The 27,219-nt window shown below is 40.2% G+C and overlaps 1 protein-coding gene across 10 annotated transcripts in view; it reads left to right on the top strand.

The window, feature by feature from the left end:
- Positions 1 to 27,219, top strand: part of arhgef9a (Cdc42 guanine nucleotide exchange factor (GEF) 9a) — a 62,928-nt gene that overhangs the window by 11,884 nt on the left and 23,825 nt on the right. For 5 of the 10 annotated variants that reach the window (XM_032554690.1, XM_032554692.1, XM_032554686.1 and 2 more), the window contains 3 exons: positions 21,843 to 22,022; positions 24,515 to 24,604; positions 26,684 to 26,884. In XM_032554690.1, the coding sequence (XP_032410581.1) occupies positions 21,843 to 22,022; positions 24,515 to 24,604; positions 26,684 to 26,884 (471 nt within the window). Of the gene's footprint in view, positions 1 to 13,477; positions 14,180 to 14,508; positions 14,666 to 17,670; positions 17,868 to 21,842; positions 22,023 to 24,514; positions 24,605 to 26,683; positions 26,885 to 27,219 lie in introns of those variants that run through there. The other 5 variants (XM_032554695.1, XM_032554693.1, XM_032554696.1 and 2 more) reach the window with 5 other exon arrangements.

Raw genomic sequence — 27,219 nt, 5'->3', positions numbered from 1 at the left:
TTTAATTCCTGTGCAGATAACAGGTCTGCGTGATGAGTGTTGCTAGTTTCTGCGCCCGGAGCTCTGCTGTCAACTTGTCCAGAAGGAGGGGAGTTGTCTTATTAGGGATTTCATGCAGATTAGGACTTTCAACAGAAATTGTATATGATTAAGTTGCAGTATTAATCATATTATGCAATGGTATCCAGTTACTATGAATACATGAGTCAGCAGGCAGGAGCTAGTTGGCCGAACAGCAAGGCATGGATGAAAAGGAGCAAAGTTGAGTTGAAGGACTTCTTCTTGTTCTTCTTTCTATCCTTGTGAGGAGCAGCAGCACCAAAAATGAGCTAATACAAACGATTTAAACACTTTTTCACATTTTGTTGCTTTATACACACAAAAAGCTAAATGTTATTTTGGGATTATATGAAGCACCAATAAAAATAGCAGAGAAGTGAAAGGAAAATTATACATCGTTTTCAAAATGTTTACAAATATGAAACTGAATAGTGTTAAGTGCATTTATATCCAGCCATCTTTACTTTGATACCCCTAAATAAAATCTAATTTACATCATTATTAGGGACCCGTGTGTGACTTAGTCTAAGCAGAAATACAGATTATCTGGGAGACAACAAATTAGACAAGAAAGAAATATTTTGGGTGATGGAAAGCTAATGCCTGGTTCACGCTGCCAGATTTTTAAATTGTCGGCTGATTTTCAAAGCTGGAGAGACACAACACATGACGATAATTTTTTTTTACCTGTAACATGTTTGGTGTGAAGTGTGTGGAGTTGAGCCATATGGAAAGAGCAAAACATCACGCACAAACATTTAGATGTGAGACAGGAAACCTCGCAAAACCTCCCGACACCAAACGTGAGTTCAGATTAACAAACATGGCCGACTGACAAGAAGCAATGGCAATACATTATGGACTAACAGAAAAAAAAAACAATAGAAAAAGATGTCTCTGATGTCCGCCAGACTTTATAGTGCGCCATGGCCATTGTTTTGTCTTCTTTGTTTAGAATCCCCCTGTGTGTTTCCATCCCCTTGCTTTCTGATTGGCTGCAGGTCGGGTTCAACAGGCTGCGTGCTCATCTGTCCTCAGGGGACACTGCACACGCTGCGATGTCGGGTCAAGACAATCCAACATGTTGAAAACAGTCCTGATGTCTTTCCAAGTGGACCAGATCACTCTTAACACACCAAACTCAGCAGGAATAACTCTTGAAATTACCTTAAGACCCATCGTGAGAATCAGGGCATTCTTAAGATTCTCCATAAGGAGAAAACTGGTATAAACGTCTTGCCATATTAACTAGGCATAACAGTTGTTAATTGGGTCATTTTGGCAGAAAGAAACTGCCTCTAGATTTCCTTTGCTTCACATTTTCCCCCCTTATTTGTTGGGTACATGAAATCTGAAACATATACACTGCAGTTTGTGTTTATAGATAGACAATCTTAAAGTTGTGTGAGTTTTTTTGCCTTTTTATTGCTAAAATACAGAGTGACTCTGTTTGAATGATGCATCCTCTTCAAACACACGTGTACACCCTTTACATGCTGCTATCCAGAATTCAGTATTAAATCTGTCAGGACAGATGAGTCATTACATTGACATCTTTATTATTAGATTAGTAGCGAGTAGCACCAGCTAACGATATCGTAGCCAAACACACTGTACATGTAATTTCACCTAAGGCCTTATTTCAGAGAAGCCTTGGGAATAGATCCATGCCCAAAATAACTGCGCACATGCATAGTTTGCGCGATAACCCAAAGGCGATCCAGAATCTTTCATCAGCGTTCATTCAGCATTGTTCACCTGCCAGCGCGCCAACAGCTGTCGCTGTTTGGGAGTACATGGTGAGCTCTGATTAATAGCAGTGTCCCTGCCTGAGTCTGAAGCGGATGGTTGGATCAGAGCTTCCCCGGGCTGATTCTTCCCTAAGAAATGGGTTGATGGTGTATACATGGCTATGTGACCACATTTATGCTGAGTGTGTTTGTATGCGTGTTAGGGAAAGGAGAAAGGCTCAGGGCCTTTCTCTTACATAAGCATAAAGGCGGATTCCACCGCTCACTGCAAAAGCCATTTGGACTTTTCAGGAGAGCTGCATGCTCTTTGGTACTGGAGGAGCCGTGCTCACTGGCCCATCCTGTTTTACAGCCTCGTCCTGTTGTACACTGTATTCTGTCAGATCATGCACAGACTTGTGTGTGTGCAGCTCATGTCTCATCAGAGCCGGAGTATGCACCGTTCCATCTCTATGCTGCGCTGCTGGCACGTTGGAGGAGTAATAACAAGGTTGCACTAACAGGCAGTGATTCCTATAATGACATTTTTTAACACATAAACACTTTCTGCTGAACAGCAGCGGTCTCTTTTGGGTCGTGTTCCATTTCTAATTTACCAGGATTCACACTGTCCACTATTTGTGACTCACTGTTTATTTTTAGGCCAGATGGTTGGTTTTCAAGGATTAATCCATTCCAGGGCCTTCAGTCAAAATACTGTTACATGCTGTCAGTCTGTCTGACAGGACAGTCTTAGTGATCATTTTGTGTCGTTTTTTTCTGAATTGTTTACACTTTTTCCCAACTTACTTTACAGCCTTTATATTGCAAAGTTGGAATAATAAACAATTATTATTATTATTATTATTATTATTATTAGAGTGATAACAATTTGATCGATAACATTGACAGAATTTTAGCACTTAAGCGTCCTCTAATTGTAGGAGCCTAACTAATTTTTCAGTTAGTTTGCAGATAATAAGTTTTCTGCAAACTAAGCTGATGTTAGTGGACTATTTAGTCAAATAATCAGCTCATGTAGACATTTTATGTATTTTGTCCAATGAAATTCACCACAGACTTCATAGAGCAGGTTGTGGATTTCATATTGAGTCTCATATCATGTTGAATTTTGATGCAGTATAATTTGTTGTGCACTAGAAAAGCAGGGTACAGACAATTTAATGTCGATATCCTGCCATATGGTTGAAGTAGTTTTAGTTTTTAGTTTATAGGCTGTTCAGTTTTTCATTCCATATTGAATTTTACCCACTAGATCTTTCTTTATTACACTTAAGAAGCAAAAGAAGAAATGAAGATGAAGCCAAAGAATTTACAGTAATAATTGAATTTGTCAACTAATTTTCTCAAAATAAATAGTGAAATTGAATTTGGACTCATTGCTCAGCCCTAGAAAACAGACAGTCAGTATGTGGTGTAGATTCTTTTCACATGCTATAAAGCTGATGGTCTTAATTCCTATTCAATGATTGCCTCAGTTTTTGTTTTTTTCATGAACATAGCTATTACGTATGTTTTTGGTTCTTTTATCATTTTAAATGATTCCAAAGATGTTTTCTCATTATCGAACAAGACTCTTAATTGTATTTATATGTGAAAGGAATGACACATTATGCATGTATTACACATGTATTTGTATTTTATAAATGTTTTTGTCTGTGCAGCTTCTTCATTCAGAGAAGGGAAAAGGTTTGTAGCTTTCACTGTAAAACACTGCCCAGAACTATCATGCTAACAATGAATCATCAAGTGCTCTGAGAGTCTGATTTTACTAACTACCCCAGCTGCATTTTGTAATTTAAATCAAACACACTCCTCTAACCATGATCCCTTTATCCTGCCATAAAATAATGAGACAGAAGCTAACTGCCTTCTCAGTTTCCTGAGAGTTTGGATGTATCCTGGAGGGCTCTGAGTACGATGGGCTGCATTTTTCTGGCAGCTGCCACTTCTCGTGTACATTATTTAGCCTAACTTTCTCCCTCTGACCTCCTTGCTACTGTGCTACACCGCATGTGGCATAAGAGCAAACTCTCCACTGTAGACACGGATTATGCAACCACCCATCCAAGGTCTTTGTAGTTTTACCTCATTCTCCATTCTTTGCGCGCCTCCTTTTTTTTCTTCTGTGACCTAAGAACTCATTCCTTTCCCTCTTTCTCTTCTTTACGGATCAGTTTTTCTCCCCTAATGTTTTTTTTTCCTTCTGTGTCCCTTCACCTTGTCCTCCCTTGCCTCATCCCATTCCTCCCCTTCAGGCATGTGAGAACACCTGCCTGCTGCAGCCTGGTGTGTGTGTGAAAGTGTTTGTATGCATGTTTTTGTTGTTGTTGTTGTTGTTGTTCTTGCGATCATCCATGCCTGTGTGTAGTCATATTAGTTTGGGAGTCAAACTATATAATTGTGACAAACTATATATTGTGAGAATTCATTCATTCAAAGTGATATATTTTATTTTTTATGTTAACTATAAAAATAGAAACTCTACATTTACTTTATTTAAAAATCTGAATATTGCATAATACCAATTGAAAAGCACAAATATTATGTGGCGGCCTTCCCACGTGTCAGGGTCACTGCTTACTTTACAATTGTTCAGTAGAGAGCTATTATTGCATTGACGCTCTTTACTGAGTTCGGCATCCAGGTACATCAATGGAAAGTTGAGTGGAAGGAAAAAGGTTTTGGGGGAAAAAAGCCAAACAGGCAGCAGAGATAGTTACTGCAGTATAAAGTAAAACCCATTCAGGAATATTCACAAGGACTGAAACTAACACAAAGACATTATGGGCTCCAACTGTCACATTCCTCATATTAAACCACTCCTAAACCACAGACAACATCAGAGTTGTCTTACTTAAGAAGAAAAAATGACTGGAATGTTGCTCAGGGGCCCAACGTCCTCTTTTCAGCTGAATATAAATGATGCATTTGATTTTGGGAACCAGCGTCCCAGAGAGACGTTTTCACAGTCGTAATGATTTGGGGAGTCACGTCATCTGCTGGTGTTATAAATCTGCATAATACCAAATGTATTTATAAACCACTTTTAAAAGAACAAATGATCACCCCATATGTTACGTCATGCTGATTTGATGCAGCATTCCATGCAAAAGCAGCTTCAATCAAGTAATGAGTGTATATTGTAAGTAAACATTTTTTTAATTGAAAATCTTTTTGACATTTATCTTCTAATTTTTTGAGAAATTGGGGCTAAAATTGTGAACATTAAGAAATGAATAAAAAATTTTTTTAAAGTGAATTACAGAAATAAATGTCAATTTACTTAGAGGGACCTGTAAAAATCTTCACGCAGATGATTTTTCTTTTGATAAACGGCATGAACAGTAACCTCAGGATGGATCCGAAAGGACAAATCTCTCCCCTGCTTCCCAGTGCTCAGGGCCGCAGGTGGCAAAGTCAGGACTCTGATGAATAGTGACAATAGTGAGCATGAACACTCACAACCAGCGCAGCAGAATGGGAGTAAAGTGGCACTGATTCAGGCAACCAAGCAAATCATTACACAGTTCATTTGAGTGTTTCCCATGTGCCACAGCTGGGATTTCAAATGATCTGTTTTGCTTTATTTTATAATACACTGGTACTGATTCTGAGAATCATAAATAGATTTGGGGAGGCTATGGCTTTATCTTTTCTCCTAAAAGTTGATTTCTTGTTGCTTTGTTATTATGTTTTGTTGTGGAAGGAGTACTAGCAAAGATGACTCAATGAAGGGCTGAGAAATAAAACATGCAATCGTGTCTTTTATTTTCATCAGATCTGCAGCCATAGTTTCAAATGCAGGGAAAATAGAATATTTTCTTGTGAAATGAGAATATTAATAACTTTGACGTGTGTGTGCAATGAATATAAAATTGTGGCAAATTGCTGTTCTTCCGATACTAGCTTGGTTTTTTAATCCAAGTGAAAAATGTGTATATTTCTAAACGTTTTGTGTATTTAACAATCTAGATGGACAAATATTTACCCAAAAATGTGAGGCAGTGATAGAGATACACGTCACTTCTTCTTGGCCAATATTGATTTCCAGTTTCATTTAAAGTCTGATCTGGCATTTCTAGTTTTGGCCTGTTGTTTTTCTTTTTCCTAAGGAATTGTGCATTTTGTTTCCTATTCATTATTCATCATTTTTCCTTAGCTGATCAGAAATATAGTTCATGTAAAATCCCCAGTCAGGATTTTTTTCCTGACTTTTTTGTTATTTCTTATTATTCTAAAAGCATCTCATTGCACTGAAGTTGAATTACTCTCGGACAAACACATTCTGCTCACTCCGCAAGAGCTTTTATTTAGTTCTCGTCCTGGAAAATTTATGGTTTTCATCAAGAAAATTAACAGCGATTTGCTTGAACCAAAGGTAGATAAGAGCGTAACTTTTTTTCCTCCCTGCATGGGTCTTGTGTTTGATTTTCACCGCTGATATTCACAAGAACCATCAAGAATTAAGTGGTAATCTTCGTCAAAGAAGAAGGCAAAACCATTGAGACATGTTAAATTAAAACCTGTCCCCAGTGTCGCATTTTTTAATTAAGCTTTACTTCAGATGCATTTCCTTTCCTGAATATCATTTATAATAAGTTCAGGCTGAGGAAATTCAAAAACTTGTCTTAAGTTTACCTTCAGTTCTAGCAATCCTCTCAAGTTCATTTGCAAGTCTCACCAGAGACTGAATCAAAGAAAAAACAGTCACAGGATAGTTTCATCTTGTTCTGTTTGGATAACACACAGATATTGCGCTAATGTCGTCATTAGAAAATATACTCCTGTGATGTTTAGCATATGACTAGGATTTCTTCATCCTACTTGGCAGAGCCCCTCTGTTTGATCTGTCTGCCTATTCTTCTTAGCTCTCTGTGTGCTCTGACCCACTGACTTGACTTTCTAAATGATCCTGAACGAGTAAACAGCTGATGGCCGGACAATGGTGACACAAACTGTGCTCAGGAAAAGTCCAGCGATTTTATTTTTAGGGCGCTTTGTGGCTTGGAGGCCTGGGAGGAAGCAGGAAGTCAGTGTGGTTGCCGTGGGGATGGGAGGAGAAGAAAAGAATTGGAGCAGACTGAAGGGGAAATGGGTGTGGTGGGCTTTGCCTCCCATTAGTGAAATACCTACCAACCACAAACAGATTCATTTGCAAGCTCTAAAAATTGAAGTCTTATTCGAGGAAAGATTTTCTAAATATGTAGCTACTTAGCCAAAGGCCAAAGGGGACAGCAATGACTTCAGCGCCCTCAGAAAACCTTACGAAAGAGGCCTTAGAATAGGAAATGATCTGGTCTTTCTATATTTGTTGTTGTTTATGTTGTTAGTTTTGCCTAGAGATACAAAAGGTGGGACATATCTCTGATAGCTTGTAATTTGGTTTTGTCGTTATGGGTAATAAAGTATGTTGTGCTGTGCTGAATACATTTCTACTTCTCTTTTTAATCAGCTATTTTTTCTTTTTAGATTTTGTTACATAGTAAAATCACAGTTGGCAACACCCCCCCCCCCCCCCCCTTCCCCAAACACAATATATCTATATTTAATATGTAATTGCAAATTGGAATATCTGGTGTATTTGATGTATGAATAGTTTATCCAGCATACTTTCTGCTGTGATAATATGCTTTATTTCTATACAAAATGAACAAAAAAATACAACTATGACTCCTACATTAGCTGTACTGCCAACTAGTGGTTGAACATGTACTTTCAAAAGAAGATCAAAGTTCAGTTCAGAGCAGGGGTGCGCAAAGTGGGTCCTGGAGGGCCGGCATCCTGCATGTTTTAGTTCTCTCCCTGGTGTTGGTAGCAACATTTTCAGCATATCAATGTTCTTCTTAGGCCTCCTAACGAGCCATCATTTGATCCAGGTGCGTTAAACCAGGGAGAGAACTAAAACATGCAGGATGCCGGCCCTCCAGGACCGAGTTTGGTCACCACTGGTTCAGAGGTTCAGGTTGTAAAAAGTACCACATTTCATCCCATCCCTTGGCAAAATTAAAGATTTGTTTGGATTCAAGGTTCTATGGGGGAAGTTGGAAATCATTTCTCCCTGTCACAATATTCTTCTGGAGTCAACTCAGCAACATTCAATAAGACACTTAGTTTGATTTACATTTGGGAGAATAGTGAGCTGGAAACTGAGGAACACTCGAGGTCTGAAAAGTCCCTCAAATGTATTTATTTGGATTTTATTTCATTGTGAAGTGAAAGAAAAATAGCATAGATCTAAAGGAGCATTGTGTCCATGGTAACTCTGGAGGAGGTGCAACGATTCATGGCTCAGGTGGGAGAATCTGTTGACAGAACGGCTAATAGTGGCGTTTATGAAAAAGGTGCACAGAGAAAGCCAAAATGAGCTCCGCTTACATGCTTAGATCTTCCTGTGGTTTAGATTAAAGCCAATTCATGTGTTAAAATGGCCCAGTCAAAACCCACACCTAAATCCAGTACAAAATCTGTAGTAAGAATTGAAAATTGGTGTTCACAATTTAGCAAAGAAATGTTGTTTTTTTTTATATGCAAGGCTGATTGAGACATACTGTACCTCACTGCACTTCCAGCTGTAGCAGCTAAATGTTTTTTTTCACAAAGGGCTGACTCAAGGTTACTGAGTACAAAAGGTCAGACCACATTTTATAAAATTTTTTTATCTATGAATTAGTATGAAAACAACACATTTTCATTTCACTTCACAATTACGTAATGATCTGTGTTTATCTATCACATGTCTCAGTAAGTACAGTGAAATGTGTGGCTGCAACCGGACCGGATTTTGAAAAGCTGCAAATACAAATAACAAAACACACACCCCATATTCAACTTTCTCCAGTGTCATGCTTGGTCCATAAGCTCTGTACATCATTTGGACTTATAGTAAAAGAAAATGTGACCTTGTGATCTAATCTTGCTGCCTCACATTAAGGCAGTCAAATGAAACAGCAATAAGTCTAATTTGATATAAGATTTCTGCCTACAGTGAGAAATTACGGCCTTTTATACATACTCTGTCTCTTTGTACACGTATGGGTATATTAGCGTTGGTGTCTGTACAGATTTAGACTTTCAGATGTGACCTTTGTTGTCTAAATGTCAGGGAGATTGGAGAGGGAGCCCACAGAGGTAGGACAGGCTTATGTAATCTGCTCACTGAGTCTCTCACACACACACAACCACAGATGAGGGGGGTGTGGGAGCATGTTTGAGGACGACTGTCATATCTCAGCTGTGATGCACCATACCCCTCTCTGTGCACTGAAAGCCTGCCTTTCAGAAGCCGTTGCTTTTATCAGCATGCATGTGCAGAAAGTGCCTCGGAAATTATTTATGGCTTTAAAAATACTGATATACTGCGCTCCTTTGGTGTTGTTCTTTTGAACTTCTTCTGAGGTCTTTTTATCCATACTAGAGCTCTCAGGTGGATCTTAGGGGCTTGCCTTTGTGTATCTGTGTGTCGGGCGGCTAACTGGGCTAGTTTTGTTGTGTGGGGGGATTAAGCTGTAGCATCAGTATTCCCTTTCAACACTTCTTTTTACAATCCAACGATTGCACCTGAGCTACAGGACAAGTGCTGCGGCCTGCTCACGAGTATAACAATGTTCACTTTAAGTATCGCTGGCAAAATAAAGGCCAAAGTGACAATTTGCATGCCAATGGTAAGAACAAGCTTCAGATGGGAACTGGGGTCATTTTCATCCTGTCACTCACAACTGCCGAGCCTTAAAGGGGCCCCGCGCGGAATACGTTTTGAATACCAAACACTCTCCTCGTGTATGTTTGAAAGGCAGCGCTGAAATGTTGCTTGGAAACAGACTTTGCCCGCACTCGGCATGGATCTCTCGGCTGTTGCGGCTTACACCAGCAGCGACATCTTTTGGGGCTGGGCGGTGAGGGGGGGATCAAAACATCCATTAAAACTACTCAGAACACTCCCAAAGCATAATCTGCCTTGCCGGCATTCATCATCAATATGCTTGGTATGTTCCAAACCGCCACACTGTTGCCCAAGAAAGTCAGCCCACAACTGTGGTAGGAGTTTGCTCGCAGTGCAAAGAGCAAACTGAGAAAGCAGTAATTGGAATCATTGGGCAAGACAGGAAAAAGTACATTAATAGTTAAAGTTTCTGCTGCTTTGATTGTGTAATCGGAACATAAGATGTGCTGTTGTTGTGTTTGCTTTACAGTGTGCAGCAGACTCAGAGAGTAGTCACTATGTGTAAGAGCTGCTTGCTCTTCTAAAGTGTGTGTCACGGTGTCTCTCTGGGTGAAGGGCGTCTCACGTTCACTGCCTTATAGCGCAGATCGTCTTTGTTCACAGTCAAGAAATGTTCTTCGTGATACAACGTCGTTGACGACAAAAGCAAAACTATGAAATGGAATCACAAACAGGATGTTTCGGTGTAACAGCTAGTTTAAGGTCTTAAAACGACTACAGTTACATCCCCATCTGACTTTGTGAATTCACCAGTGACTGCAGTTACAGCTTTGCGGTATGCCTTGACCAGCTTTGCTCACACTCACTCAGAATGAATGGACATAATCTGTGAACATCTGTTTTCAGGTCTCGCTTCAGAGTTGGATTTAGGTACGGACTTTAACTAGGCCATTCTTTGATCTAATAACTACCTCTAGCTGTATGTTTAGGGTTGTTCCTCCACCCTTCTTATGTTATTTGATGATGAAATAGTATTTAATTCACCGTAGGGTTTATTTTTTAAAGGCTTCTTTCTTGATACTCTTCCATAAAGCCTGATTTTAGTCAGCAGACTGACCTCTAAAGAATAGACCAATGAGTTATCATTGGTCTATTCTGTGCTTATCTGAGTAATGCCCTTTTTGAGCAGGCTGTCATCTCAGATAGTTGGCCGTGTCTTGGTAGGGCTGCAGTCGTGTCATACTCTTTCAATTTCAGGTGATGGGCTGAAACGTGCTGCATCAAATTTTCATGTATTGCTTTATAAAACAACCCTACTTGTTATCTTCTCCACAACTTTTCCCTGGCCCATCTGGTCGGTCCCTTGGTTTGTATGATGGAAAAAATAAAAAGTAAAACTATGCATAATTTTCCTTCCATGTAATTGCAATTACTTATTTGTATGGGTTGTGTCAGTCTGTCACATAAAGTCCTCTGAAAAGCGCTTTGCGGTTGTAATGTATCTTATGCAATGCAAGACATTAAGAAGTTTAAGGGCTATGAATACTGTTGTTGCAAGACTCTGTTGGCATAACCTCAAAAACAGAACAGAGAACAAGCATGATCATCAAGTAGACAACCTTTTACAAGTAAAGATAACGAAAATATGAATAATACTGCATTAGGAAAAAGCTTTAACTATTTATAGTAATAAGATAAATATTTACTATGTCTAGAATGGAGATGACAACAGATGCAGTTTTATTCTTTGACAGTAATAAAGCTCCATCAGGTTGGTTAGGGTATTTCCAGTAGCAGTAAAAAGGCTGGGACCAATATACTGGTGGAAATACTTTGTAATAATTTCTTCTCTGTTTTAAAAAAATAAATAAATAAATTATACGATGCCGAACAAAGAGGGAATGTCTTTCATTACAACAGTGGCATCTAAAGCTACTGTGCCATATTTAGTTGACATTAAAATAGGCCAGCAATATATTGGTGGAGTTGAATTGTGTTCATTTCAACAATCCTCATTTGTAAATTCCCAGGAAACCTTACAAAGCAAGGAAACCTGTTTGTTTGCAAGCATAAAGTTCTATTCAGCTGAATTCTCTGCGCAAGTTCCGACTAATTGCCAACTAAGTCAAAGTTCAGTTCACAAAAATGACATTTTTATGAGACATGTAGCCAAAGTCAGCTGAAAAAGTGATCTAAATGTCACCAGATGACACATTGTGCATATTAGCATATTTATGACATCAACGCATCACATTGGTGTTCTGCTCTCTGGCCCGCCCTTTACATCTGTTTGCTCGTCTAATCCTCTCTACTCACATGCATTGTTTGAATACGGCAACAAAATGCACACGAAGCAGCTCTTGCTCAGATTTTGCTCTGTGCCTGTTGTCAGAATACAAAACAAATCTGCAATCAGTCCTTTAAGACTAGTCATCTAATTTTTCACTGTTTCCTGAGATCCAAATGTAAAGTAATGTGACAGAACTTGATCAAAACTAAACAGAATTACAGAACCAGAGCCTTTTCTACATAGCACTTTTATTTTTGGATATGGTCATTTTGAAGCTGGTGACAAGGTGAACAACTTGATTGGCAATGTTTAATAAATCACCACACAGCAGATGGAAGCCCTGATGTTATACATTGTTCTTCTGATGCGCTAAGTCAGATTAATAATTTTGAAACCTCTTACCTTTACAAGCCGTCTCTTTCCCTGTTGTTTAATTTTCTTCTTTTCTATTAGTTTTTACTTTCAGGTTTCTTGGAAACTTTGTTAACTTTCTTGTATTAGTTCACTCAGTGTCAACTGTATAACTTTCATCGTTCGTCCACTTTATGGAGAAAACACAAAAAGGTCCGATATTAAGGTTTTAGTAGCTATTATCAGGCTGTCTGTGCATCCTTAAAAAGTCTTCAAAACTCTTAAATTCCTGCGTCTAAAATTAAGGCCTTAAAATGTCTTAGATTCATTTTTAAAACGTGATTTGTCCTTAAATATAGCAATGACAGGTCTTAAATTTTGTTCTCGCACGACTGTTCACTTGTTCAACGTTTACTTCACTTTTTTTCATTGCTTGTGCTCTGAACTTGTTTCCTTTTTTGTGTGTTTATTGTTTACCTTAGTTTGAGGGTTTTCTCCTTCATCTATGGTTTTCCTGTGTCTCAGATTTGTTTCTTTCTCCTTACTCAGCTGTTTCACATCTCCCTATTTCCCTTTGCCTGCTCTCTTCCCTAGCTGCCTCTACTTACCTCTGATTAGTCCCTCTGGTTCTTATATGCCACTCTCTTTCCTCTCTGTTTGCATATTTAAGCTCTCTGGTTTGTATGGTTCCCCACTGTCTCCTCCGTTACCGTGCCTGTTTCCTGGTCTCTGTCCCATGTCCTTCTGTACGTTTCCCTATGTTGAACACTAATTAAAAAAGCTCTGCTACATGTCTGTGCTTGGGTCCTCCATTCTTTACTCGTCGTGCCAGAAGCTGCTATGCCGTGGTTAAGATAATTGTTATGAAGTAATTTGCTTATTTGTCGAGTGAAAAACCGAGAGTATGAACCCGTGAAGGGACAGTTTTCAAATGTTTCTACAAAAGCAGAAAGTCTACCTTTTAGGATTTCAGAATAATCTTCTGAATCTACTTTTTTTTTTATTGTAACAGATTGTATTAAAAAATACCAACACTCAACAGTGCAATGTTGTTTGATTTAACACAAAACATAAGCGTTTTAAAGCTGTTTTGTGTCCCAACAACATATATAAAACGTTTGCGTTGGTGAACCGATAAAATAAAGATATTTGATAGATTTTGGTATCATTAACTTAAAAAACATTCTTATTAAGCTTCATACAATCTATTCTGGCCTTTCTTATGAAGAATTATATAAACTTCTAGTTAAGTAATGTGTGAAATGCAAGGGAGTTCACTGAAACTTAAGTTAAATCCAAAAGACACATGTTGACCTTCAGGAAACAGAATTTAATAATATAACAAAAGTTGTTACAGTTTATAGTTACCCAGTCTTATTCTGTAGGTAAAATGAATTAAAAACAGTATTAAGATGTGTGTGTTGAATGTCAATTATTATTATTATTATTATTATTAAACTTCAGCTGTTGAGTACTCTGATCATCTTGGTGTTAACGCTTGTGAAAAAGATTGTAAACATTGCTGAACACAGTACCACCTGTGATCACTGCACCTGATAGAAACTGCAATAAAGAAGGCTGACATCACGCCAGTAGAGCAGCGTGATAAGAAGATGGAGATTGAACTATTATTTTACGTCCAATCCCCTTCGTGTTGAGCTGCTAATGATGGGCCATAAATCACCACAGCTTCCAGCACGATATTTTTAGGTGGGCAGGGAGATAAATGAGGTTATGATTGTGGTCTCGGTGGTCGATATAGTCAGAAAAGGGGGCTGGCTGTGCCCCTCCCCCGGCTGTAGGTGATGTCTGAAGCCGGTAGTCCAGCAGCAGCGCGCTGATCACTGGAGGACCGCCTCTCAGGCTCCCGGTACATCTCCTTGGTTCCCACTCACCGGAAGGCTGCTCGGCAGCTGCGAACAGCCTGCGCACAGCCTTTTTCTCTTGTTAGCCCTGCGAATCTATTGGCCTGGCCGGCGGTCAGTGCAGGGGAAGAGGCGAAAACACCGACAGGTGTTGACTAGCGGGGAGAAATCGCGGTGCAGACTGATGACGATGATGATGGTGAGGATGATGCATCTCTTCCCGTGCCTTTGTGAAACGCTATTGTGAAGAGGCATAGGAAGACATTTTTTTTAATGTTTTTTTTTTTTTTGTATCTTCTCCTCTCCATTTCTTCCCCATCGGTTATGGTGGATTTCTCGGCCGCTTTGAAGCTTCGCGTCTAGACCTGGTGGGGGGGTCGGAGAGAGAAAGAGAGAGCGAGCTGGGAACAAGCCGTTAACAGAGAGCCCCCCTCTCAGCATCGGCCCGCAGCGCTGCGCCATGGCCTTGGATGTCCAGACTTGCGCGGTGTTTACGGTGATCGCGGTTCTGGTGCTTGTGAACGTGCTGTTGATGTTCATCCTCGGTACTCGTTAATGGATCTGCGCTTGGGGCCCGGTTCGCAGCGCACCACGCTCTGGAGAGGAGAGAAAAGCGGTGCGCGTTGGTCGAGAGCGGGGACACCCGGCGCTCCATCACGGCTACGCGTTGAAATGAATGACGTTGGTACAACATAATGTATTTCTGTGTCCCCCCTCCTCTCCTCACCCAACCCCAGCACTACCACCGACACCACCCCCCTCCTTCTCCCCTAAACCTTCGTTATGTCTTGTGTCCTCTCACCGTCAGTGATAGCTGCTGTTGTCTAGTGGTGGCTGTAGTTGTGCGGATCCAGGTCTGTGATGCTCTTACCTTTTCTGTGCTTAACTGGAAATTTATATCACTCGTACTCAGCTCCTAAATATTTCGATCCTCCTCTCCCCCATGTTGTGTATTCTAATATCTGTCATGCAGTGTTGTTGTCTTAAAGATGAACATGGAATCAGATTTTCCAACCCTGTCCTACTGCTGCGTCAGGACTTGTGCCCCCCCCCCCCCCCCCTCTCCCCCTTCTTCTTCTTCTTTTCTATTATGATCCACCATAGCCACATTCACAACATGGCAGCTAATAGCTGCTCAGTGATCTCTGTGCAGAAGTTAATGTGGTATTTGTAGCAAATAGCGTTGCAAGTGAGAGACCCAGGCGGCTGCTCTGGAGGATCATTGTGATCTCAACTGAACAGTAACCGACAGCAGGCAGGGCTGGGCCTAATAAAGGAGGGCCTCCATCACTCCAGGTTTCCCCCATTTTAGATTCAGCTAAACCCAGCTCCCATTTCATAGCCCCCAATATTCTCATTTGTCCAGTCTGCACAGCTTCCACCTGACACCCGTGTGCAACCTGTTCATTTTATAGTGATGAATATAGGTGTGGAATTATATATTAATTTTTGTCTCAGGCACAGCGTCTTCTGAGTAGAAAGGCTTGTCAGGTTGTGATAATAGAGAGAGGGGAAAAACACATTTATCCTATTCTTGCTGTAGTGTAATAAAAGAATTGGAGGCAGGAACCATGAATGTTGAATGAATGTCAGAAATAGATATGCTAAAAGCCTGTCCCAGAGCCATCCATGACAAGAGCTATTTTTAGAGATATACTGGCGAGGATTTTTTTTAAAGCAACTGTATGTGCTGTTTCACACTAAAGTTAAAGTGCTTTGTCTTTTTTACCTCTGAGCTTAAGTGGTAAGTGTTGTATGCAGGGCTGCATTTAGAAGGTAATGTCCCCCTGGGGCTGAAGCCCAGTTTAGTGCCTTACCAACTCAAGTTTCTTTGACACATGTAAATTATTTTTTCCTTGAAAGGTAGGCACATCAACTCACAGGTTTAATTTTTTAAAACAATCATTGTTTATCCTTAATAAACACATCTCAAGATAGCTTTATTCGTCTATAAAATTTACTGAAAGCTTTCAATAACTATGCCAAGACTTTATGTGGTGATGTTGCACTCTTATTGAGATAAACCAAAAGCAAAGAAGAAAGCGTATAGATGATGCTGAAAGTTTGCTGCTGTTACTTCTGATGGGCCTGGAGTTGAGGGTTAGGTTAGCAGCAGTGCTTTTAAAGTGGTTATGTTTTGAATATCTGCATGGAAATCTAACAAATGAAACACCAAGCTGTGTTTGGAAACGTTTGTGGGAGGGGATTTACAACTCAGTGCAATGGCTTATACTTTTAAGTCAATTGCATACATTTGCTTTATTTATACACCACATTCACAAGGCAGAGTGCACTATATGCATGCAGATGCAAACATGGCTGTCAAATTCAGATGGGAGCAATTTGCACCTATTTTTGCTTAAGGTCACAGTATCCCACTGTTTATACACCCACGCAACATTTGCAAGGTTATCCAAAAGATCAAGAGAATAGTTTCAACTTATGAAATTATTTTAGCTAACAGAAAACTCCTGACTTAAGAAGGGATTCCTCAAAATTGTAACTTTAAACCAATAAATGATGACAAATGCATCACGTTAAGTGTTTCATTTGATTAAAAAACAAATATTAGCAGGAAAGGATCAGTTTATTAAATTGCTCAATGTAATTTATGAAAATGTATACTTTGTTAACTTTTAGTTATATGAGAACAAAATGAACACATGTATGACTACATTTAGTTTATTTCACTTAGTAAATACAGAAAACATTCACAAAGTGTTTCATTTTATATCTTCTGTGGCAAAATTACCACCAGTTTTCAGCAGAGGGTATTTTTATGTGATCTGGATTGTGCAAACAGCCTGGTCTTAATTGACATAAACGCACATTGATATAAGTGGATTTCCCATCTTGCCTCATAAAAATGTGAACGTCAGTGGAGAAAGCTGTTTTGGGAGCAGTTCTGCATTTGTGTTTCAGAAGAATTAGAAGGACTGGGCATAAATATCAGTCGCAAACACAAAAGTGTTATCAGTCTTTTGTTATAAGCAAAGTGTTATCAGCAATTTTACATTTATTAAAATTGCAGACATTTTAATAAATTTGTCTGCAAATTTATTAAAATGTTTACTTCAACAAATAGAAAACTATCTTTAGGCCCATGAAACCTTCAGTTTTGAGGCCATTGCTCTCCGCTAACCATCAGCCCATCAGGTTGTATGCATAAAGGGAGAGGTTTGCTAGCGACGCCTTCATCACATGCCAGAGCATGTGGGCAGGAGTTGTCATCCCTGTGGCAGATCACATAAACATCCTCCTTAGCTGTGACCTCACAGGGCCCAAAACAATTACTTGTATAAAAAGAAAATATTCAGAAGAGACAAGATCATAACATCAACTGCAGGTGTTGTGGCTACCGCTGATACCTTTCCTAATTACAGATGTGTTCACATGTTAGCATGACAAGTAGCATCTGACTGCTGGTTTTGATTGGGCACTCTCCGTTGTTCCTTACTGAATGTGTAACTCCTCCAGGGCAGGTACCTTTAGATGGAGCCATGCCGGGTTGTGTGCAGTGCAGCCAGAAGTGTGGATGTGCAGATGGTGTGAGAGTGAGTGAGTGAGTGAGACGAGCGTTTTGTGCGAGGATGTGCGTGTGTTTCTCACCAGTTCTGAGGAGAGCATCTTTGATTGGCTCCCAGACTCGGGGAATAAGTGTATTACATAAGAGGGCTGGCAGACACAGGGAGGACGGACTGCGATACTCACTCGGTGCATCGGGGTAGAGAAGCCTCTTTCAGGGATAACGTCGTCTTGTTACTTGACATCTAAAGAGGACCGCTTGTCGCCTCGACTGCTTCCTAAAGGGATTCAGTTACGATGATTTGAATGAGCCGGACTTCTCCATGCATACGCTCGCCGAACAGCTGCATGTCACCAACATGGTAAAGGTTGAACATTGAGGCATGCGTGCGTCTGCTCGGGGATGCTATAGGTGTTTTGGTGCAGCTGTGCTGTGGATGGAGACAGAGTGATGTTGGAATGCAGTGGGTCTGCCAGTGCGGTGAATGCTGATGTGTTGAGCTGCAAAGATGATACAAGAAAATGAATCAGCTTTTTATTCCAGCACATTTGCCAGCCTTAAAAAAAACAGAAAGCATTGTCATATGCTTCTACGTATGGGAACAGATTTCTCTGCATTTATTTGCATTGACCTAAATAGAAGATTTGCAGTTTAAAGAGTGATTATAGGCTCGCTGATGTTTGATGTTGCTTCTTTAACAGCAAGAACAGATAGACAAACTGGCAATAATGAGCATGGCTTTATCTTTGTGTTTACCGTATGCCAAATAATCAAGCTAGGGCTAGGTATGGGGGTGTTCTAGAGGATTGGGGATGATTGATTATGTAAGGCTTTTAATTTATTCAGACATGAGAAGGGGAAAGGGATGCAATATATTGGAGAGTGCAGGGCTCATTTGGAAGATCAAGGGAAGACGCAAAGGAGAGTGAGGTGGGATGGGGTCGGGGGTCTCAGCAGTAAACGCTCTGCCTCACTTTCTCTTTCTGTGTTCCTGTCCATTGGTAGGGACTGGAGGGATTGTGCTTGTGCTGAATGGAGTTGGAAATGAAGTGGCAGTGGAAGCGCAGGAGGCAAGACTGACTTGAATGCAAATCTGATCTGTTGTAGGTATCAATGTACAACAGGCTTTTGGTTTTGGTTTCAAAGTTGCAATTTTTTTTTTTAAGGCACGTAGATTTTACAGTCCCAACGACAGGACGAAGTATCAGAGTGGCCACAGCTTGTTGCTGCAATCTGCCTGTTGAGACCCTTAGAAAAGCAAGAAGTTTACATTTTGATTAAGGTTATCATTCCTGAGAGTAACATGCCATGCCTGATCAATTGTATACATCTGTCCAAAGGTGTCTTAAGCCAACTTTAAAGTAGGTGCTACACCTACCTGCTCGATGTCAACAGTTTTCTGAAGCTTGACATCAGACGTCACCGAGCTTTGCACTGAAGTGCGGCAGGTTTGCGAGCGTGTAAAACTGAACAACAGAATGATTGCACGCTTGCTCAGCGCTCACTCTTTGTTTGTGACAGCTCGCTCACTCCCCACATTTGGAAATATTCTGGCACTTCCTGAAGTGTCCTTGCCTCATCCCATCATCTTTGTCAGCATCAGTGAAGCATCCTCATCTGTCACCATGACGACACCCATTCCTTGCCTTGCAGGCGTGGATGCCTCCTCTTGTGTTTACTCCTCTGCCCTGATTGGCTTATATCCCCTGCAGCTGTACGGGTTGAAGGTTCTGTGAAGCCTGAGAGCTCATGGCGAAGTTTGGTTTTTTTTGTACTAGAGATATGAAACTAAATCATAAAAGGAAATAGAGCTTCTTTGATTAAAAAAAAAAAGAAAACACGGTGCCTGAAATGAATATAGAAAAATTCATACCCATCCATGGGACACAGTCGTCTCCAGGCCTTTAATAACTCCTTACCTGGAGCTCAAGCATCGCCTGTCAGGCTCGGTTAGCCCTGGCTACTCTGCCCACAGCCCGAGGGAATGGATGCATGGTTAGCTCCGAACTGGAGAATGCTGATGAACACTACTGCAGGGAGAACAATTTTAGAAACGACTCACAGGGCTAGCGTATACAAAGAGAGAAGTGTGGCTCTACATGTGCAAATATGCATGGACGTCTAGTTGTCAAGGCAAGAAAGCTGACTAGTCAGCGTGATGGATGGCGAGGCCGTAGACTGATGATGTCAGGTCCGGTTCTGCCTTCAGAACACTATCTGCTGCCTATTCTTCCTTTAATAAGAAAAACATTTAGCTTCTTCAGGTCCCCTAACGAATACTCATCACCCTACTGGGTTCAGTGTTCTTACTCTGATATTTACCTGATATTTTTTAAATGTCCAGCAAAAGTATTTGTACCTTATATTTTATCACATTAAAACTCAGAGGTCATGCTAGATTTTTACGTTGTCCATCATTTTGAGTAGCGGTGTCAAAAAAAATCCTGTATTTTTACCCATCAATTTTTAAAATGATATTGGCATTTGCATTTAATTTTCATTCTGTTTAATTGTTATTTAACAAGCTGAACAAATAATCTACATCATGTCATCAATCAAATACATTTGACAATGACATCAATTACATTTACCATTTTCTCTGCAGTGAGAGTTTTGAAATCAGGGAACATTTCACCAATGGAAGTGGTCAGATGTTCGACAAGACTGTTTGAACATTACCTGATGCCCCAAAACATTTACTTCAGTGGGAGAACTGAAGGAACCACTCCAAAGAACCACTCCAACGCCTCTTGTCTAAAACCCTTCAGCGCGTCGCCATCAGCACTCAGACAGCGTCCAGACCAGAGATGACACTCTGGTCACTGACCATTTGGTCAGTTGTGTGTAATCTGTCAAAATAGTGGATTTTTCTGTCACCATTTAAAAGACTCAATCAAAGATGGAAGATATTTGGTTAAGGCGAACCCTGTTATAACCACACAGCATTGTATTTTATAGGAATTTTGTGTGATCGACCCACAGTAAGTAGTGCCTTAGTGCCCAGCCTCATTTGTCATGTAAAGCACTTCGAACTGCCTTGTTGGTGAAATGTGCTAAACTAATAAACTTGACTAGACTTACTCTGGCACCTGTTGTTAAGTACAGGTTTTCTGTAAAGGTATGAGAGGTGTGTTAGGGAATGTTAAGGAACAAGCAGCATCACGATGACCGAGGAGGTTAGCAGGATTTCAGTAAGAGATACTTCAAACTTTGACCTGCTTTGGTGGAAAAACTGCAGAAATTCACAGCTGAGGTTAGAGAATCCATTTACTGCTAGTCAAGGGGAAAATTATAGTCAAGAGAAAGTCAAAAGAAGTTCAGTTTGCAGTTTTCCACAAGCCTTGTAGGGCAGGCAGCAAACATTTGAAAGAGGGCTCTTTGGTCAGATGAGACTATAAAAGAACTGTTAGGCATATATTCAAAATGCAATGTGTGACACACAGCTACCACAAAACACACCGTACCCAAAGTCAATCAGTTTATGATGTCACTTTATATACTATCTGTAAAAATATTTAAAAACTATGCCGAATTTTTCTTCCAGTTTACAATTATGTGTGGCCTTTTGAGTGTCTTATGGCACAAAAACTCATCGAAATCAGTTCAACTTTGTGGTTGTAACATGACAGGGTATGAAAAAATTCAAGAGGCGAACAAATGAGGATGAATGATTTTGTGAAGCACTTTGTTATATCTTGCTCTGCTCCAGGCTCTGCACACAGCTGTGCGCTGCTACTGTTTATTTATGCTACGACAAGATGTACACATTATTTATTCATGATTTGGTAATCAATACATAGAAGCTGACGAGTCACTGGTCCGTGATTGCTGAAGACTGTTTTGCAGACAAATCAACACGACCCTGGTGGAAGCATGGAAGGTTATCTCTTCATGTTGTTCTGCTTCTTAGTTGTTATATTACATTAACACCTGTAATTATTACAATGTCATAATGAGCCAATTACAGCCCCATGTAGAGACGGGTATGTTGCCTCTGAACGGTGTTGTTTCTCCATTTATGCCCTTTTTGTGTGTTTCTTTTGTTGCACCTTGAATACTGTTGTGTTGTCGTATTTGCATTGCAATCCCTGTACTGTCACTGGATTCCTCCATTTAGTTGTGCATCAATTAGTAATCTAAGGGTTTTAACTAAAAGGCTTCACAGGTTGAGGCCGAAATGAGGCGTACTACTGTTTTAAAATTAGTTTGATTTCTGTGCTGCTTAAAATGTGCATTTTATTGATGGATTTTTGTTTAGCCGTGTTCTGTTGCTGCGCAGCAGTATTTTTACGTAATTAGAATAAAACAAAGCAGATCCCCTGTCTTTCTCCTCTAGTTGATAAGTGGAGGCTCAGTTGTCAACGCTGAGGCGGTATGGGACCACGTGACCATGGCGGATCGGGAGCTGGCGTTTAAGGCCGGCGACGTCATAAAGGTGCTGGACGCTTCCAACAAGGACTGGTGGTGGGGCCAGATTGATGAGGAGGAAGGATGGTTCCCTGCCAGCTTTGTACGGGTGAGTTGGAGGCAGCTGTGGCTGTCGGTGAACCTTTGACCCGGCAGACATGCTCATACTCACAGAAACAGTGAGCACGTCGGCATACAGAGTGGAAGGGATAAACGCACAATCGCACGGTCACGTCAAACATATTTAATTAAATGCACACAGAGTTTTGAATTAATTTATTTTAAGAATACAAATTGCCCAGGAGACGAGAGAACAGTTAGCTAAGCATCTTTGTATCCAAAAAGAGTAAAACAAAGATGCTAATGAGGTTCTCGTTTATTTGACTTTCACCTTCAACTCCTGTCCTTAATGAAATTAATTTTCCAGGAGCCAATATTGTGATAATTCTAACATCTTGCACTCCCTATTAGACTGTTTCAGATTAGTCTGGTGCCAACATCTGCACTTGTATTTTTTTGTTTGCAACTATCTAGGATTTTAATTGGTGTCAGTTAACACCTTACAGCCAAAACATTGTGATGAAGTAATGTGTCTGTGGCATGAAAACAAGCAGCCTGGCATGATATAGATGTTTTTTAATGCTCTAAGCCCTGATGGATATTGAAACACAAAACTATTTGCCACATAAAAACCGGGACAAGCAGCTTACACTAGCTAGATATTAAGGAAATGTATTTTGTAAGAAACATGTCTAAAAAGACACCTCAACTCTCCACAGGGTGCATGGATAATAATCAACACCGATTATTATCTAAACACTGTTTTTCGTCAGTGTTTAGATTGGCCAGAGTTGCTTTGGTGACAAAAGGAGGATGAACACAATGTTAAGCAGGTGGTCATAATGTTATGGCTGAGAAGTGTATAATTTAAAATTGACAAAATAATTGTGGTTTACACGTTTCCTTGTTAAGCTTCGAAACTTTCCTAGCTAATTTGAAAGGCATGTAGCCAGACAGAGGAAAGACTTGGTCCATTTTGCAACTAACAAAACTTTGATAGAGAAATTAAAAAATTTGTGCTGCTTTCAAATTAAGATTAACACAGAACCTAATCTTATAAACTTATTTTGAAATAAATTTTTTAAATATTTTTTTTTTCATAGCAAACTTTTCAAAATTTGGTCTTTTACAACCACAAACCTTAATAAACATAAATGCGTTGTGCAAATGGTATAGCAGAAGAATTTTTTAAATTTTTTAAATTTTGTACTAGAAAAATTAAAAAAAATATCACGAGCCTTTATATTCAGTTCTCTTTACTCTGATGCTCTTAAATGGAATTTTTTGCAACCACTTGAAGTTGCTTTATAAATAAATCAAGCCCTTCTGTGTGTAATTTATTAATCTGAGCTGTTTAGTAAACAGAATAAACACCATCAAGAATACTCTGGATCGGGGCGTGCCGTGGTGGCGTAGTGGTTAGCGCGACCCATGTTTGGAGGCCTTGAGTCCTCGACGCGGCCGTCGCGGGTTCGACTCCCGGACCCGACGATATTTGCCGCATGTCTTCTCCCCTCTTCTTCCCCCTTTCTTGTCAGTCTACTTTCATATAAGGGACCCTAGAGCCCACAAAAGACCCCCTGGAGGAGTAAAAAAACCAAAAATCCCTGGATCACAGCAGACAGGTCAGGTAGAACATGTTTCAGTCCATCATCTCAGATAGAAAGGGGGAGCATAATTCAGAGAAGCAGCAAAGAGGCACAGGGTAACTCTGGAGATGCAGAGATCTATAGCTCAACTTAAATAATATGATTCTGCTATTAGCTGTACAAATATAAATAAATGTATAAATCTGGTCTTTATGAAGAGTGGCAATAATGAAGCAGCCACTGTTAAAAGAAAGTTGAAAGTTCCTGTAGAACGTTTACAACAACTTAGTAGGAGACACAGCCCCAGAAAACACCAAAACTTTTGGCATATTTGTAGAGCATATTATCTGGGGTCAAACTAGCATCACACACGTCTTTCCTCTGAGACGTTGTGGTAGCAGCATCACCCTGTGCGGATCATTTTCTTCGGTGTAGGAAGAGAGGCATTTCAGAGTTGATGGGAAGATGGACATAGCTACACATGGGGCGAGTCTAGAAAAAAGACTGCTAGAGACTGTGGAAGACTGGAGACGGGATGGAGGCTCATCTTCCAGCTGAACAGTGACCTAGGATAGAGCTTGAACCCCAATGTATTGCTGAATCTTTGAGTTGATCTAACATATTAAATTCTATTTAAACACGTTGAAGTTTGTGGTTGTACGTTACAAAATTTCACAATGTGGTTGAATACTTTTGTAAGCCAAAGCACTACATATCTTTAGATGTTCATGTAGGCAATATTTAACCCAGTGAAGTTGGAGTATATAAGTAAGGTAGCAGCTGTACCGTAGCTGGAGTCCTTCCACTGTAGATCACCTCCCCTCCAGACTCTTCTCATGGCCATTCCCACCTGTCCACCCTTCCATATTCACTCCTGAGAGGGCAGGAAAGACAGGCTGAGTCACTGTCAACCAAACAGTATCTCTCTGTTCTGTCATTCTCTCTCTCCAAGGTGGAACCCCATCCTCCTCAGCCCCAAACAAAACAGGTTTTCTATATCAACCCCATAGCAACTCCACGGTTCCAAAACACCACGTCAAAGGTGCGTTTTTTTTTTTCCCCCCCAGCTTCCATCAACCCATCCAGCCTGCCCGCTCCAGTCTGTCCACGCAACGTTCCCTTAACATTACCAGACATTAATGTACCCATGGCGTTATCACATCATTCCTCAACGGGGTCAACAGAGAGGTGCTACCGATGAGTCAAAAGTAAAGACTGTGTGAAATGCCCTCTTACTGGCCTAGAGTAAAATTCTCACATATTCATGTGAAAGAATGTCATTTCAGGATGACATTTTTTAACACGTATTTACATCAAATATGACGATTTTCCCTCAGTACTTTTTTTACTATTGACTCTGACTACTTTTCAGTCGTACTGCTGCACCACCAGTTCTCGTCAGTGCTCAACCACCTGTCACTCTGCTTGTCTGTGGCGCTACATTTCCCATTTTGTGTTTGGCATTCTAGACGTCGGTTCTTTGATGTACTCTTGGCAAACTGTGTGTCATCAGGTGTTGGCTGCTGGGCAAATCAAACCATGCTCACTTGGCCCCTTCAGTGAAACACTGGAATAAGCTTTACATGTGGATCTGTCTGTGAAGTGCGAGTTGGAGGCTGCATGAGTTTTGTCAGGAAATGGTGTGCACAGCTTCAATAAAGACAGTATTATAAGTATCTTGCAGGACTGAAGTATGATTGGCAGTATGTCCGGAACTTTTTTTGAGATGCTAACCCAAAACTTATTTATTGTGCAAACTTTGTGAAACTCTCTAAAAGTAATTTAAATAGTGTGTATATATATATGTTGTGTGTCTGTGGGTGTGTGTGTAGGTGTGCATTCATGCTGAAGAGTGACTGATACATGTTTAGCAAATGTGTGAATGTAAATTACTGCAGTTTTGTGATACTCACACGCATTAATAATAATGATTATGCTGATCATACAGTGTCCTCCACACTTACTGGAGCCATTGGTAAAACTGGGTAAAAAGTATTTGATAAAGTTCACCTTTTTTAATGCAGTAACATAATCTCAAATTGCAAAAAAAATAATAAATTGAATTCAAAATTGAATAAACTTACTTAATCTCGAAAACTGTTCTTCCTAGAAATAACATGCATGTAGTTATTAATTACTTTTTAAGTTAACCAGCGTACTTTTAATGAATCTCCAAAGCTAAATTATAAAAAAATAAAGTGTAGCCAAGAGTGGCTTAATTAAATGCTTACCTGCTAACCTGTTGGTTGATAGGCGTTCAAGAAAAATAGCCTTTTTCCGTCATACCATTACAAATTAAAGAAAACATAAACTTTACCTGGACTTTAGCTAAAGTCAGGTGCTTTGGTTAGACTAAGATTGAGCATTTTTACAACAACCACCCCTGCTGGATTTGGCGTGAAACAAAGAACGAATACAAGATTGCAACATACTTTCATTGTTAAGTATGGTAGAGAGTCTGTGATCTTGTGGGCCTTTTTGTATTCCAAAGAGCCTGGGTAGTAGGAGATTTTGAATAAAATTGTATGTAGTCACCCAGAACATTGAATATGTGTTGACATTGAGTCTTTAAGTAAGAAAATTATGCAAAACTGAATGACAAATTAACACAAAAGGTTCATCAGACACAAAATCAACCTTCTTTCAAGGGTATCTTTATGCCCAAACCTTAAATCCTGCAGAAAACCTGGGAGGTTGAGCTGAAGAGAAGTGAGCATTAGTGAGGATCCAGGACTCTGGGTGATCGGACTCTAGTGAAACTGTACAAATAGGAATGGTCAAAGATCCATCTCTCTGGATGCCCCAACCTTGCTAAATGTAACTAGAGAGGAGTAGGTGCTGTCCCATTCGCAAAATACTAACAGAATCAATGCCAATAACTGTGTTACACATCTTTTCATCGGAAAAATGTTTTTTCTTTTTTTATGTGAGATTATGCTACTGCAGTAAAGTTTGAATTCATCTGAAGGCCTTTTACACATCTTGTGGTGCTAATAGGTGTGGAGTTTGCTGCATAAATATGGTCAGTGAAACCGTTTCCATCAGATCTGTGCATGAAACCAAAGAGTGCTCATACGAGCTCTTACGGAGTGGCACTGTGTGTGAACGTGTTTGTCCTCAGCTGTGGGTGAACCAGGAGGACGGTGCTGCAGAGCCGGCCGAGGGGACCAGCGAGGTGCAGAACGGGCACCTAGATCCGACCAATGACTGCCTGTGTCTGGGCTCCCCCCTTCAAAACCGAGACCAAATGAGGGCGAACGTCATCAATGAGATCATGAGCACAGAGAGACACTACATTAAACACCTCAAGGACATCTGTGAGGTACTGAAACATGTCCAGCAACAGAAACACTAGCGCTCCGTACCATTTCCTAATAGTACTAGGATGAGCAGGGGAGGTAGTAAAATTGCAAGAAGCGGAATAAACAAAAGCAGCTGTGAGATGTTATGCTACACAAGGATCTATTAAGAATCAGTCCCACTCCCACATTCACACTTGTATCTGGTTTAATCATATTTTTTCTTTGGATTAAAAAACAGCCCAGAGCTAAGACTCCTCTTGTCAGAAGCATGTGAGACCACTCTATAGTTTTGGCTGTCTATAACAAATGCATCTTGTTAGTTATGCTGAGGTTTGAAGTTGAATTTCGCGCTTAA

The sequence above is a fragment of the Xiphophorus hellerii genome, chromosome 23, assembly GCF_003331165.1.
Source record: "Xiphophorus hellerii strain 12219 chromosome 23, Xiphophorus_hellerii-4.1, whole genome shotgun sequence".
Lineage (NCBI taxonomy): Eukaryota > Metazoa > Chordata > Actinopteri > Cyprinodontiformes > Poeciliidae > Xiphophorus > Xiphophorus hellerii.
This window is presented reverse-complemented; position numbering and strand designations above follow the sequence as displayed.